We start from the raw sequence: 16,208 nt of genomic DNA, 5'->3' as shown, positions 1-16,208 counted from the left end.
CTTCTACCTCTGGCCTACATTCCCAGGCCTATTTTTATATTTTTATTTGGAAACAGGGTCTCTTAAGCCAATGAGGCTGGCTTCAAACCTGTGCGATCCTCCTGTCTCTGCCTCCCAAGTGCGGGATTACAAGCGTGCGCCACCATGCCCAGCTTATTCTTTTATTTTGAAACAGGGTTTCACTCAGTTTCAGAGGGCCTCACAAGTTGCTGAGGCTGGCCGCAAACCTGTAATCTTCCTGTCTTAGCCTCCCACGTACTGGGATTATAAATGTGCACCACCACACCTGGCTTTCCTTGACAATTTAACAACCTCTGTCTCAAAATAAAAAGGGTTGGGGTGTAAGAGCAACCCCGGATTCAATTTCCAGTAACACATAACAAAACAAAAACCACAATCAAAATGTCCACAAATGGAAGAGTAGTTAAATTATGGTAAGTCTGCATTGTGTCTGTGTGTGTAGTACTGGAGACTGAATCCAAGGCACTCTACTTCTGAGCTATACTACTAGCCCTATTTTATTTTAGTTTTTAATTTTGAAACAGGGTCTCACTAAGTAGCTGAGGCTGTCCTCAAACCTGGGATCTTCCTGTCTCAGCCTCCCAAGGACTGGAATTATAAACCTGCACCACCACATCTGGCTTTACATGAATATATATATATATATATATATATATATATATATATATATATATTTTTTTTTTTTTTTTTTTTTTTTTTTTTTTTTTTGGTGGTACTGGGGATCAAACCCAGGGCCATTTGAACTCTAGCTCTATATTTTATTCTTTATTTTGAAATAGGGTCTCACTAATTTGCGGAGGGACTCACTAAGCACCTGAGGCTGGCTGCAAACCTCCTGTCCTCTTGCCTCAGTCTCCCAAGTACCACTAGGATTACAAGCATGCACCATCACATCCAGCTTTGACATGAATATTTATTCATATACTTATTTATTTTTGTGGTACTGGGGATGGAACCCAGGGGCTTTCTATCTCCAGGCTACACTCCTAGACCTATTTTATATATTTTTTGGAAACAGGGTTTCACTAAATTGCTGAGAGCCTCACTAAGGAGCTGGGGCTCGCCTTGAACTTGTGTGATCCTCCTGTCTGAGCCTCCCAAGGACTGGCATTAGAAGTGTGTGCCACCATGCCCTGCTGATGTGAATATTTAAAAGCTTGTGTTTTCCTTTCCTTGCATTGCTATTTATTTATTTATTTATTTATTTATTTATTTTTATTTTCTGTATTTGGGTTTGAACCCAAGGGCTCTACCTCCTAGCTATGCTTAAGCCCTATTTTATTTTTTATCTTGAAACAGGGTCTCCCTAAGTTGCGGAGGGCCTCACTAAGTACCTGAGGCCGGCTGTGAACCTGTAATTCTCTAGTCTCAGCTTCCCAAGTATTGGAATTACAAGTATGTGCCATTAGACCTGGCTTTTTTGTCAGGTTTTTTTTTTTTTTTTTTTTTTTTTTTTTTTTTGGTGGTACTGGGGGTGGAACCCAGAGGCTTTCTACCTCCGGGCTATACTCCCAGACCTTTTTTATATTTTATTTGGAAACAGGGTCTCACTAAGTTGCTGGAAGCCTCACTGAGTAGCTGAGGCTGGCTTCGAACCTGTGCGATCCTCCTGTCTCAGCCTCCCAAGTACTGGGATTACAAGCGTGTGCCACCACGCCCGGCTTTTTGTCAGTTTTAAATTGCAAAATTTATCCCTTCACAGGCCTGAAAAATACTATTCATTATAGTATTTGAAGTTCATTTAAAAAAGTATTAGACGCCAGGCGTGTTGGCGCATGCTTGTAATTCCCGCGTTTCGGAGGTGGAGACAGGAGGATCACGCAGGTTCAAAGCCAGCCGCGCTGGTTTTGAGACCCTGTTTCCAAATAAAAAATATAAACAAAATAATAGGTCTGGGAGTGTAGCCTGAAGGTAGAAGGGTTTCCAGGAATCCCAGTGCCACCAAAAAATTAATAAAATAAAAAAAGGATTAGACGATCAGGCTAGGTCATTGCTGGTAGCAGTTGTTTTGGGGTGGTGCATAGGCAACATAAGGCAGTGACAATGGCTGTTCCTCTGGCTGGAGAAGTGACAGCAGTGTTCAGGAAGAGACGCCAAGTGCTAATGATGAAGTGCAGCAGACAGTCCTTTGTGCCAGGAGCGGATGGCATGTGGTCCGGAGCCAGGCCGTCTGGACGCCTCCTGCTTGTGGAGTAGCTGGGTCTGGATGAAAGTAAAGGCTGGCTGAGCCGGGGAGGAGTGGTGGGGAGGGCACAGGGCAAGCAGAGGTGTGAGCTGGAGAGCACAAGCCAGCCCTGCAGCCAGCTCTTGGCTGAGGCAGGAACTGAGGCCATCCTGTGAAATAATAGATGAATGTGTAGGGCAAGTGGCCCAGGCTGACGTGTGCTGTGATGAGGCCAGACTGAACGCCAGCGCCCGGGTCATCTAATTGTAAGGGTTTGAGGTATTAGCTAGCAATGAGAGACATAAATAAAGGATTAAACAATATTTACAGAGGACAGTTTAGTGGGGCATGGTGTGTGCCTCTAATCCCAGTACTTGAAAGGCTGAGAGAGGAGGATCACAGATTCCAGACTAACCCTGCAACTAACAACACTCAGCAGCCTAACAAGACTATTTTAAAATAAAAAGTAAGCCAGGTGTGGTGGCATACACTTGTAATTCCAGTACTTGGGAGACTGAGTTAAGAGGATCTTAAGTTCAAGGACAGCGTCAGCAAATACGGAGACTCTCATTAACCTAAGGAGATCCTGTTACAAAATAAACATTAAAAAATAGGGCTGGGGTGTAGCTCAGAGTTAGAATGTCCCTGGGTTCAATTCTCAGTGCCAGCCAATCAATCAATCAATCAATGCTTTAAATAAATAAATGCATGCATGAATGCATGCTTGGCATGGTAACATATGCCTGTAAAACCAGTACTTGGGAGGCTGAGACAGGAGGAGGGTTGGAGGCTCAAAGCCAGCCTCAGCAACTTAGTGAGGCTGTCATCAACTTATCAAGACCCTATTAACAAAAGTAATAGGGCTAAAGTTATAGCTCAGAGGTAGAATGCCTTGGGATCAACCCCCAGCACCACAAAAAATAAAAAAGAAAAAGCTTAAAGGTAGTATTTTCTTGGGTTCAATCTCACAAAACAGAAAACATAGTTTAAAATTTTTTTATCGGATATGGTGACACACACCTGTGATTCCAGCATTTGGGTGGCTGATACAAGAAGATCACAGGTTTGATGCCAGTGCATGGTAATTTAGGGAGACCTTGTTTCAAAATACTGTAAAATCAGGCTGAGGGTTTTTCCTCGGAGGTAGAATGCCCATGGGTTCAGTCCTCAGTATCAAACACACATGTGCACAAACCATCAGACGTTTTTCTCTTGTGTGTGTGTGTGTGTGTGTGTGTGTGTGTGTGTGTGTGTGTGTGGTATCGGGGATTGGACCCAGGCATAGTCTACCTCTGAGCTATATCCCCAGCCCTGTTATTTTTTTTGGTGGAACTCAGGGTGTAACCCAGGGGCTTTCTACCTCCAGGCTACGCTTCCAGACCTATTTGTTTTTGTTTCTTTTCAGCACCAGATACTTTTAAGAAAACAGATGATTTGGGGCCATCTAACACACCAGCTGTTGATCTAGACCACAAGTTTAGATGCAAGGTTGTGGACTGTTTAAAATGTTTCCGCAAAGCTAAACTGTTGCACTATCACATGAAGTATTTCCACGGGATGGAGAAGTCACTGGGAGCAGAAGAGGGCACAGAGAAGCGGCACGTCCAGACAAGGGGCTCTGCGGCTTCTGGTAAGGTCCGTCAGGAGAGCCTGGCCAGGAAGCGGGTCTCTGCCGGCTCCCCAAGTAAGTATCTTGCTTCTGCACTGTCCTGGAGGGCTCTGCCGTGCAGATCAGAGGGCTTGTGTCCGTGACACAGAGAGCAGGCAGTAGGTCCATTTGGGTCAGTGAAGACCCAAGACTAGGGTGGCATGGTGGCACACACTCGAAATCTCAGTACTCGGGAGGTCCAGTCAAGACGATCTCAGGTTGAAGGATAGACTTGACAAGTAGTGAGACTGACCAACCTAGTGAGCTCCTGTTTAAAATAATAATAAAAAATAAGGCTGGGGGCATAGCGTGGAGGGAGAATGCCCGTGGGTTCCTCAGTAGCACACACACACAAAGAAGCCGCAAGACTGAAGATCAGACATTCTGGGCATGGCTGGGTGGTGGCGCTCATGTCCTCGCTCAGCTGCCTCCGCCCCCTGGCAGCACCAGGCTCAGGCAGGTGACTTTTTCAAGGTACCCAGCAGTGAGAAGCAGAGACCAATGAGATTTACGTATTTTTGCTTCCCTTAGGAGGGCCAGCTCCACAAAGCCTGAGATTTTTTTTCCCCTGAAACTGGGAATTAAATCCAGGGGTATTCTATCTTTGACTTATACCTCCAGACCTTTTTTTTTTTTTTTTTTTTTTTTTTTTTTGGTGGTACTGGGGTTCCTGGAAGCCCTTCTACCTCCGGGCTACACTCCCAGGCCTATTTTTACATTTTTATTTGGAAACATGGTCTCCTAAGCCAGCGCGGCTGGCTTCGAGCCTGCGCGATCCTCCTGTCTCTGCCTCCCAAGCGCGGGGATTACAAGCGTGCGCCACCACGCCCGGCTTCCAGACCTATTTTTTATTCTTTATTTTGAAACAGGGTCTTATTAAGTTTTGGAGGGCCTCACTAGAGCTGATTCTGGCCTTGAACCTGCAATCCTCCTTTCTTAGCCTCCCAATTATTGGGATTATAAGCAGGGACCGCCACACCTGGCTATACTCTTGCCTCTTAATTTCAGCTGAAGATATCTTCAAAGAGCACTGTTCATTTTGTGAAGAAACCACAATGGTGCTAGTTTGAAGTACCACAAAAACCTCATATAGGTATTAAGTAGAACATGGCATTTGTAAGACATCTGGCACCATCCCCAGGGAGTGTTACAGTGAGGGGTCGGGCTGGTAGGGCAGGGCTGCGCAATCTAAAGGCGATCTCCAGCCCTCTGAGAGGTCAGTCTGCAGTTGTCCCGGGAAGGCACTTATTACGGTCAGATAAGGTTTCTTAGTCATATGTCCTTTGTTTTCCATAAGAAATAAGTAAGCTACATGTGTAATTTAACATTTTTAGTAGCCACATTTTTTTATTTATTTTTTTATTGGTGCACTGTATTCATACATCATAGTAGGATACATACTTTTGTAGACATACATGCACACTTTTCCCAGTCAGCCCCCACCCAATCCCCACCCCATTCTCTCCCTATCCCTCCCTCTCATGCTTGGCTTAGTAGTTGACATCTAGTATTATGGCAATTTATCTAAAATTAAAAATGATAATCTCACATAACAGTTTCATTTGTCTGATACCAAGCTTTTGATGACTTAAAGATAACATTTCAGTATTTCTTTTTGCTTTCTTTCTTACCAGAGAATATTTTTTTTTCTATTTTTTAGGTGAAACTATCATATATTTATATATTTATTTTTCAGAAAAAAAATCTATCCTAATATGGAATATGGACTCTAGGTACCCAAAACGATCTTGAAAAAGAACAAAGCTAGAAGATATATATTTTCTGATTTCAAACCATATAAAGCTACAATAATTGAAACAGTGTAGTACTATTCTAAAGGCAGATATGTAAACCATTGGAGTTAAATAAAAGCCTAGAGCTAAATTCTTCCCTATATTGTCAAGTTATTTTTGACTAGTAGCCACATTTTAAAAATGTGAAGATCATGTGTAGTGGTACATGTAATCACAATACTTGGGAGGCTCAAACAGGAAGGTTGCAGGTTCATGGCCGGCAACTTAGTGAAGCTTTCAGCACCTTTGTGAGACTTTCTTTCCAAATAAAAAATAAAATCAGGCTGGGGGGGTCTAGCTCAAAGATAGAATGTCCCTGGGTTCAGTTCCTAGTGCCACAAATCCCTCCAAAATTACGTACGTGTGTGTGTGTGTGTGTGTGTGTGTGTGTGTGTGTGTGTGTATGTGTGTGTGTGTGTTTGTGTTCCTGGTAATGGAACCCAGGGAAATTCCTTCTCTGAGATATATCCTTAGCCAATTTTATTCTTTGATTTTGAAACAGAGTCTCAGTAAGTGGCAGTGGGTCTCAGGAAGTTGTTGAGGCTGTCCTTGAACCTGTGATCTTCCTGTCTTAGCCTCCTAAGTACTAGGATTACAAGTGTCCGCCACCACACCCAGCAATAATATTACTTCTAATGATATATTTTTATTCAGTGGATTCATCACTATAAAATGTACTTCATTGTCCCTGGTAATACTCTTTTCTTGAAATCTGTTTTTTATTTTGGGGGGGGGGTTACTGGGGATGGAACCCAGGGGCATTCTACCTTCAAGCATACCCCTAGTCCTATTTTATCCTTATTTGGAAATAAGGTCTCAGTAGGTTGATCAGTCTCACTACTTGCTGAGGCTGTCCTTAAACCTGTGATTCTCCTGTATCAGCCTCCCAAAGTACTAAGATTATAAGGGTGTGCCACCACAGCAGCAAAATCCTTTTATGATACTCATTTAGCCATTCTTTTTTTTTTTTTTTTCCATATTGGGGATTGAACTCAGGGACATTCTATCTTCGAGCTACACCCCCCAGCCCTAGTTTTTATTTTTATTTTTATTTTTTGGTGGGTCTGGGTGTGGAACCCAGGGGCATTCGACCTCTGAGCTACACCCCCTGCCCTATTTTTATTTATTTATTTATTTATTTATTTATTTATTTATTTATTTATTTATTTATTTATTTATTTATTTTGGGGTGGTACTGGGGTTCCTGGAAGCCCTTCTACCTCCAGGATACACTCCCATGGGCTACACTCCCAGACCTATTTTTTACTTTTTTATGTGGAAACAGGGTCTCTTAAGCCAGCGCGGCTGGCTTCAAAACTGCACGATCCTCCTGTCTCTGCCTCCCAAGCATGGGAATTACAAGCGTGCGCCACCATGCCCGGCCTTTTTTTTTTTTTAATTCGTTATTTTGAAACCAGGTCTCATTGAGTTGCAAAGGGCCTCACTAGGTAGCTGAGGCTGTCCACAAACCGTGATCCTCCGGTCTCACCCTCCCGAATGCTGGGATTACAAGCGTGTGCCACCACGCCCGGCTTTTATTCTTTATTTCGAAATAGGGTCTCACTAAGTGACAGCTGACCATGAATCTGCATCCTCCTGTTTCGCCCTCCTTAGTATTGGAATTCCAAGCCTATACCACCAGGCCTTGCTTTTTAAATTTAACTTCCTTTTTATTTGTATTAGCAGGCTTCTTTCCTTTTTGTGGTACTGGGCATTAAACCAGAGGTGCTCTTCCATTGAGCTACCTCTCCCTCCCTTTTTATTTTTTATTCAGCCTCCCCAGTATGCTAAGGATCAAACTCAGGGCATCACACATGTTAGGCAAATGTGCTACTGGAATGGATTTTTTTTTTTTTTTTTTTTTTTTTTTTTTTGTAGTGGGGATGGAACCCAGGGGCATTCTGCTTCTGAGCTATACCCACAGCCCCATTTTTTATATTTTATTTTATTTTAATTTTTGCAGGTCTGGGGATGGAAACCAGGGGCATACTACCTCCGAGCTCCAGCCCCTACCCTATTTTTTTATTCTTTATTTTGAAACCTGGTCTCACTGAGTTGCAGAAGGCCTCACTAAGTAGGTGAGGCTGTCTGTGAACTGCGATCCTCCGGTCTCAGCCTCCCAAATGCTGGGATTACAAGCGTGTGCTACCATACCCAGCTCTTTATTCTTTGTTTTGAAACAGGGTCTCACTAAGTTGCAGAGGGCCTCACTAAGTAGCTGAGGCTGGCCTCAAACCTGGGATCCTGCTATCTCAGCTTCCCTAGTACTGGGATTGCAAGCCTGCACCACCATAGCTGGCTGGGAATGGAATATTTTAAACATACTGAAAAGTACGCAGGAATATCTAGCAAATATGTTTGTACTTAGCACCTGACTTAACAAACTTCAACATTTTGTCATATTTCTTTCATTTTTTTTTTTTATTGCTTCTCAGCCTTTTGGCTAAGATCAAGTGTAGTATCAGTTTTGTTTTTTTCAGTAGTTTTATAAGATTGAACCAAGGGACATTCTACCTCTGAGTTATACCCCCAGCTTTGTTTATTTATTTATTCATTCATTCATTCATTCATTCATTCATTCATTCATTTATTTTAGGTTTGAAACAGGGTCTCGTTTGAGGATAGCCTCAGAACTTAGTGAGACTCAACAACCTACAGAGTCCCTGTTTCAAAATAAAAAAAGTGCTGGGGTTGTATCTTGGAAGGAGAATGTCCCTGAGTTCAGTCCCCAGTGCCACAAAAGATAAATGAATAAGTATATAACATAAAAGCTTCCTCTCTGGCCTGGTTGGGCTCTGTGGGCCCTCAGCCTTCCTGACACAGCCGTCAGGGAGAGCCTCCTCGTCTTCCCTAGCCCTTGAAGGCACCCCTGTTCTAGCTCCTCCCTCACTTTTCTCCCAGAAAAACTTCCCTAGTTTGTCAAGGCTTTGCTGCTACTTATTTAATCTGATAACTGAATGTTTTAAAAATTTAAAGAATAGAACCAGGTTATATCTCAGACTTGTAAGAAAGCCCTTATCTTTGGGGTGGAATTTCAGACACTACAGAATTCAGTTGTGGGGATGTTTCAGGGTAAGACTAGGACACTGGGCAGCATATTTGCTAGTTCACAGGCAGGTTAACTATGTGTGGACTTGTGCTTAAGTGAAAAATAGAGTGTAACATAATAAGCCCCATGTTAAAGTGTCTGGTTTCTTACCAATAAGTGTGAAGCGCTGTAGTTTCTCTGTAGTTATCTTCTTTAATTAAGTTCAGAAAATTCACCTCTACTTCTAGTTTGCTGACCCTGTCAACTAGAATATAGCTCTACAGGAACAAAAGTAATTTTTTCCCCTGAACTGGGAATTGAACCCAGGGGCATTCTACTTTCAAGCTACACCTCCAGCCCTATTTTAATATGGTTCTTTATTTTGAAACAGGGTCTCACAAAGTTATTGAGGGCCTAAGTAGTTGAAGCTGGCCTCAAACCTGTGATCCTGCCGGGCGTGGTGGCACACAAAGTATAAAATAGGTCTGGGAGTATAGCCTGGAGGTAGAAAAGCCCCTGGGTTCCACCCCCAGTACAACAAAACAGACAAACAAACAAACCTGTGATCCTCCTGTCTCAGGCTCCCAAGAACTGGGATTACTTGTTGCAGCTCAGGACAAGGTTTTATCATTTTTTTGGGTGCTGGAGATATATTGTTCTTTTGTTTTGTGGTACAGGGGATTAAATCCAGGGGCATTTGCTGAGTGTGGTGGTGCCAGTTTGTAATCCCAGCGTTTGGAAAGCTGAGATCAGAGGATCAAGGTTTGGGGACAGCCTCAGCTACTTAGGCCCTCACTAAGACCCCAAAACAAAACAAAACAAAACAAAAATACCAACCCAGGGACCTTAGAGATACACCCCACCCTATTTTTGTATGTATTTTCTTTATTCCTTTTTTTTTGTGTGTGTACTGGAAATGGAACCTAGGAGCATTCTACTTCTATATTATACCCCCCCAGTCTTATTTTTTATTCTTTATTTTGAAACAGGGTCTGACTGAGTTGCAAAGGGCTCACTAAGTACCTGAGGCTGTCTGCGAATTGTGATCCTCCTGTCTCAGCCTCCCAAATGCTGGCATTACAAGCTGTGCCCCACCATGCCCAGCTCTATTCTTTTGTTTTGAAACAAGGTCTCACTAAGTTTCAGAGGGCCTCACTAAGTAGTTAAGGCTGTCCATGAACCGCGATCTTCCTGTCTCAGCCTCCAAGTACTGGGATTACAAATGCGCACCACCATGCCTGCCTGACATGCCTAGTTTCTAAAGAAAAGAATAAACATTCCTGGTTAAAAACAGAATATTAAAATGTGAACACTTGTACTTGTGTTTAATTCTAGCTGCAAAAGACAAGGAAAAGAGCAAAGAGAAGAAATTCAAAGAGTTTGTGAGAGTGAAGCCAAAGAAGAAAAAGAAAAAGAAAAAGAAAACCAAACCTGGTAATTGTCCCTGAGGATTCCCTTGGAGGGTGTCCCTGTGGGGTGGCTTCTTCCTCTGGTGGCCTCTGAGCTTGTGCTGAGAAGGGCCATTCGGCCTTTCCTAGGGCTTTGGTTCAACCTAGCCTGGGTCCCGGCAGGGTATGGGAAGATGGCATAGGTAACCACTAAGGTTTTTTTGTTTTTGTTTTTGGTGGTACTGGGGTTCCTGGAAGCCCTTCTACCTCCGGGCTACACTCCCAGACCTATTTTTATTTTTGAAACAGGGTCTCTTACGCCAGCACGGCTGGCTTCGAACCTGCGCGATCCTCCTGTCTCCGCCTCCCAAGCGCAGAGATTCCAAGCATGCGCCACCATGCCCGGCAACCACTAAGGTTTTTAAGGCTCTCTTGTCGTTTATGAAAGCTATCTCCCTGGCCCCAGTGGCCGTCAGTGTGCCCCATCACAGGGGGTATCTGTGAAGGCTAACTAACTATTTGTTCACACACATTACTCTTCTACTAGGGAGGGGTAGTGGGGATTCAACCCAGGAACATTATGCTTCCAAGCTAAACCCCCAGCATTTTTTTTTTTTTAAACCAAATCTCACTAAATTGTTGAGGGTCTGGCTAAATTGCTTATGCTGCCTTAAACTTGAGATCTTCCTATGTCAGCCTCCTAAATACTGTGATTACAGGTACGTAACACCCAGTTCCACACTTAACTCTTAAACACATCTCTTAAAGAGTGTATTTGCCAGGCATGGTGGCGCACGCTTGTAATCCCAGCATTTGGGAGGCTGAGACTGGAGGATCCCGGTTTGTGGATAGCCTCAGCTACTTATTGAGGTCCTCCTAGCAATACTCCCAGACCTATTTTATACTTTTTTGGAAACAGGGTCTCACTAAGTAGCTGAGACTGGCTTCGAACCTGTGTGATCCTCCTATCTCTGCCTCCCAAGCACTGGGATGACAAGCGCGTGCCACCATGCCCAGCAAAAGTATCAATCTTTTAATCTGCCCTCCACATTTCTTTGTGGTGGAATCATCCTCTAGTTTTGGGCTATTGGAACTGCAGGCTTGTTGGTTGGATGAGGTTGATTCTGGAATGCCCTCATATCTAGGGATGCTCATTCCTTCCTGATGCTATTCTTCCAGAATGCCCCTGCAGCGAAGAGATCAGTGACACCTCCCAGGAACCTTCTCCACCTAAGCCATTTGCCGTCACCAGGTGTGGGTCCTCCCATAAGCCTGGCATCCATATGAGCCCACAGCTCCATGGCCCAGAATCTGGAAATCATAAAGGGAAATTGAAATTACCTGGTAAGGGGTTTCACTGTTGGCTTGTTTGTTAGAATGTCATACTTAGAATGGTGTCTAGTATAAAATAAGCATGCAGTAAAAGTTAGCTGTAGTTGTCACTGATCAGGCACCAAGACCTAACGATGCTGGTTCTGACTGTCCCTAGGATCATCCCTTTCCCTCTTCCTGCTGTCTGCAGACCTATAAAGGTGACTGTGGACACAGGTGACTGTATGCCAGGTCCTGACTAGATGGGGAGGTTGAGGAAATTGTCATTTATCAGGAATGAGCTTTTTGACCTTGGGTTTCCTGCTATCTCAGTGAATTAATTGAGGCAATGGATTTTAGTACATTGCCAGGCGGCATACCCTGTTTGGGCTGTTACTAATGGCAAGTCCAAGGAATAGGTCAGTGACACCATTTCTAGCCCTGTCAAAGCTCCTGGAGGAGTGGATCTGTAATGTTACTGGCACTTTGCACATTGTATTGGGTGTTGTAATTTTTTATAACTATGATCTAAATAGTGACTGTTGATTTTCCTTTTCTTCCAGAGGAGGATAATTTGAGTGAGTCTTCTTCAGAGAGCTTTCTTTGGAGTGACGAGGAATATGGCCAAGATGTTGATGTGACCACCAACCCAGACGAGGAGATTGATGGGGATGACCGCTATGATTTCGAGGTGGTTCGTTGCATCTGTGAAGTTCAGGAAGAAAATGACTTCATGATTCAGGTAGGCAGAGCTCCAGGAACACAGGTGTAGAGAGTCAAAAAGTGGTCCCTGGGGAGAATGTTGAGGCCAGCCATAATGGCACGTCCTTTCAGAATCCCACATATGCAGAACTGACAGCAGCAGAATGAGTTTGCTTTTTGCTTCTGCCTTTGAGAATTCCAGGCTGCTGTTCTGTTAATAGCCCATTAGTAGAATAAGAGAGGACCTAAGACTCCCTAAGTCCAAACCTTTCATTCTCTGCTCAAGGCAGAGAAGGGCCTTGACTTGGATCAGACAGCGAGGAGCTATACAGTAGGGAATTGGACTGGGGTGGGGGGGGCAATTTAACCTTTCTACAGACCCTTCTTTTCCTTGAGGTAAATTTTCTTTGTGGCCTAAAGAACTAGATGCTGGTCTTATAACTTCTCTTTCCTATGTCTGTCGTCCTCTTTGGGATGTGTCTTTGATGGGAGCTCCCCGCCTTTCTTGGAAAAACTGTCCCTGAACCCTGGTCCTTGGCCCCGACTGTTTGCCCATTCACATGACTTGCGGAGGGGCTGCTGCAAACTCTGAGGGAGGTCATAGATTTCCTGTGAGTTTTCCTTGGCAGCTGCTAGGCTGGCCAGGAAACCTGAGTTTTCTGTAAGTCAGTAATGACTGTATTGGTTTTTTTAGGAGCAAGTGCAAACACTGTTGGGAAAATAGACTGGATCCTGGAACCCAGAGGCAGAGGTGCATCCAGGCTTAGGAACACAGATTTACATCTTTGGTGGCTTGGTCTACCCTGCTTCCTGCTTCTTCTTGAAGTCAATTTGGTTCTTTTTTTTTTTTTTTTTCTACTTTCTTATTTTTTTGGAAAATGAAAAATGATTACCTGTGGCCCCTTCACATACATTCTTCCTTCCTTCCTTCCTCCATCCTTCCTTCCTTCCTTCCTTCTTTCTTTTTCCTTTTTTTTTTTTTTTTGGCGGGTCTGGGGGTGGAACCCAGGGGCATTCGACCTCTGAGCTACACCTCTTGCCCTATTTTTTAGTCTTTATTTTGAAACCAGGTCTCACTGAGTTGCAGAGGGCCTCACTAAGTAGCTGAGGCTGTCCGTGAACCATGATCCTCTGGCCTCAGCCTTCTGAATGCTGGGATTACAAGCGTGCGCCGCCATGCCTGGCTTCCTTGCTTTCTTTCTTCCCTTTTTTTTTTTTTGTGGTACTGAGGATGAAACCCAGGGACATTCTACCTCCGAGGTATACCCCTAGCCTTATTTTTTATTCTTTATTTTGAAACAGGGTCTCACTGAGTTGTGAAGGGCTTCACTAAGTAGTAGCTGAGGCTGTCCTTGAAACACAATTCTCCTATCTCAGCCTCCTAAATGCTGGGTTACAAGCGTGTACCAGCATGCCTGGCTTCCCGTCTTTCTTATTTTACCTTCTTATGTTCTAGAGACTAGCTAGACGGGCCAGGTTGAAATCAGAAATTAGATTTTGGAACTGCCTACTTTTGGTCGAACATATGGTCTGGTGATGGTGCAGGTCGGGGATATGCGTAGACTCACATTGTACAAAAAGGCTAAGTGAGGGGAAGGGGTTGTTGTTCAGTAAAGGGGGTGACTGCCCATCACCCAGGCACTGCATAGTCTGTGGCAATTATGAGAAAAAGACCCAGTCCCCATGGCTTGCTTTGTGTTATAATATTATTTTCTTGCCCATAAGTGTTAAGAGATTATTATAGCATCAATTTTTTTTTGTATGTGTATGTGATACTGGAGATTGAACCAAGGCGCATTCTGCCCCTGAGCTATACATACCCACAGCCCTTTTTATTTTATTTTTTTCAGTACTGGGTATGGAGCCCAGGGGCATTCTACCTCTGTACTACACCCCCATCCTTATTTTTTATTTTGAAACAGGGTCTTACTGAGTTGCAAAGAGCCTCACTAAGTAGCTGAGGATGTCCGTGAACTGCGATCCTCCTGTCTCAGCCTCCCAAATGCTGGGATTACAAGCGTGTGCCACCATGCCTGGCTTTATTTATTTATTTATTTATTTTATTTTATTTTTTTGTTGGTACTGGGAATGGAACTCGGGCCTTCTACCTCCAGGCTACACTCTCAGACCTATTTTATTTTTTATTTGGAAACAGGGTCTCTTAAGGCAGCTGAGGGTGACTTCTAACCTGCTTGATCCTCCTGTCTCAGCCTCCCAAGTGTTGTGATTACAAGCGTTTGCCACCACACCCAGCTTATTTTTTATTTTTTATTTTATTTATTTATTTTTGCACTATAGGGATGGAACTCAAGGGCATTCTACCTCTGAGCTACACCCAGCCCTATTCTCCTTCCTTCCATTCCTTCCTTCCTTCCTTCCTTCCTTCCTTCCTTCATTCATTCATTCTTGCTTTCTTGTGGTACTGGGGATGGAACCCAGGGGCATTCTACCTCAGCTACACTCCCAGTCCTATTTTTTATTCTTTATTCTTTTTGTTTTTATTTTTTGTGGTGAGGGTGGAACCCAGGGGCTTTCCTACCTCTGGGCTAAACTCCCAGACCTACTTTATACTTTATTTGGAAAAAGGGTCTCACTAAAAGTTGCTGAGAGCCTCACTAAGTAGTTGAGGCTGGTTTTGAACCTGTGAGATTCTCCTGTCTCAGCCTTCTAAGTGCTGGGATTATAAGCGTGCACTACCACACCCAGCTCTATTTTTTATTTTGAAACAGGGTCTCACTGAGTTGCAAAGAGCCTCACTAAGTAGCTGAGGCTGTCTGTGAACCACGATCCTCCTGTCTCAGCCTCCCAAATGCTGGGATTACAAGTGTACACGGCCACACCCGGCTTTTATTTTATTTTAATTTTTTGAAATAGGGTTTGCTAAGTTGCTGAGGCTGGTCTCAAACCTGTATTCCTCCTCTCAGCCCCCCAAGTACTGGAATTATAGATATGTTTCATCATACTCGGCTAGTCCTCACTTTTACATTCAGAAATGTAGGGCTGTGGGTGTCACTGAGAGGTAGAATGCCCCTAGTTTCAATCCCCAGTATGTACATACATACGTACATACATACGTACATACGTACATACATACCTGTCAGAAATGAGAATGGTGTTCATCTCCTCCTGAATTCTGATATGCATCTAGAGTAGTAATAGTTGTGGAATTGAAGCTCTTTAGTAGTTGTCAGTTTTTCTCTATGTATTTACAAGACAAGGTTGATGCACAGGGTCATTGTCAAGGTGACTTTTCCTCAGCAGCGTGCTGTGCAGTCACTTTGATTAACCTGTCATGGGAAGAGAAGCTTTGTTCTAGATGTCATAATACTCAACCAGCCTAGCATTACAAAACTGTATTTGTAGATGAGCCCTGTCATCTTACCATTTGCCTTAGAAGATGTTTGAGTTTGCATTTTTTTGTTTCATTTTGTGTGTGATTTTTTTCATTTTTGGGGGGTAATGTGGAATGAACCAACCGACATTCTACCTCTAAGCTACACCCTCAGCTCTATTTAATTAAATTAATTTTTTATTTATATATATTTTTGCGGGTGTGGGGATGGAACCCAGGGACATTCAACTTCTGAACTACACCCCCTGCCCTATTTTTTTATTCTTTATTTTGAAACAGGGTCTCACTAAGTTGCGGAGGGCCTCACTAAGTATCTGAGGCTGTCAGCGAACTGCGATCCTCCAGCCTCAGCCTCCCAAATGCTGGGATTACAAGTGTGCGCCACCACGCTTGGTGCTATTTTTTAAATTTTGAAATAGTCTTTCTGGATTGATGAGAGTCTAACTACTTGCTGAAGCTTTCCTAGAACCTTCAATGCTCCTGTCCCAGCTTCCTGAGTAGTGGGACTATAGGCATGTACCACCATGCCCCACTGTTTTTGTTTTTTTTTTTTTTTTTTTTGCAGTTCCGGTGATGGAACCCAGGGGCTTTATACCTACAAGCTACACCCCAGCCCTATTAATTATTTATTTTGAAACAGAGTCTCACTGAGTTGCAAAGGACCTCACTAAGTAGCCGAGGCTGTCCACAATCTGCCTTCTGAATGCTGGGAATACAAGCATGCACTATCATTCCCAGCCATGTTTTTTAAAATAACCCAATTCTAGCCCAGTGTAGTGGTACACACTTGTAATCCCAGTA

The 16,208-nt window shown here is 43.6% G+C and overlaps 1 protein-coding gene across 1 annotated transcript in view; it reads left to right on the top strand.

The window, feature by feature from the left end:
• Positions 1 to 16,208, top strand: part of PHF20 (PHD finger protein 20) — a gene marked incomplete at both ends in the record, with an annotated part of 90,448 nt that overhangs the window by 49,117 nt on the left and 25,123 nt on the right. The window contains 4 exons of the mRNA XM_080716406.1: positions 3,591 to 3,869; positions 9,990 to 10,088; positions 11,222 to 11,386; positions 11,917 to 12,095. Coding sequence (XP_080572532.1) covers positions 3,591 to 3,869; positions 9,990 to 10,088; positions 11,222 to 11,386; positions 11,917 to 12,095 — 722 coding nt within the window. The remainder of the gene's footprint in view (positions 1 to 3,590; positions 3,870 to 9,989; positions 10,089 to 11,221; positions 11,387 to 11,916; positions 12,096 to 16,208) is intronic.

Source organism: Muscardinus avellanarius (assembly GCF_963383645.1).
Source record: "Muscardinus avellanarius genome assembly, chromosome: 19".
Classification (NCBI taxonomy): Eukaryota; Metazoa; Chordata; class Mammalia; order Rodentia; family Gliridae; genus Muscardinus; species Muscardinus avellanarius.
This window is presented reverse-complemented; position numbering and strand designations above follow the sequence as displayed.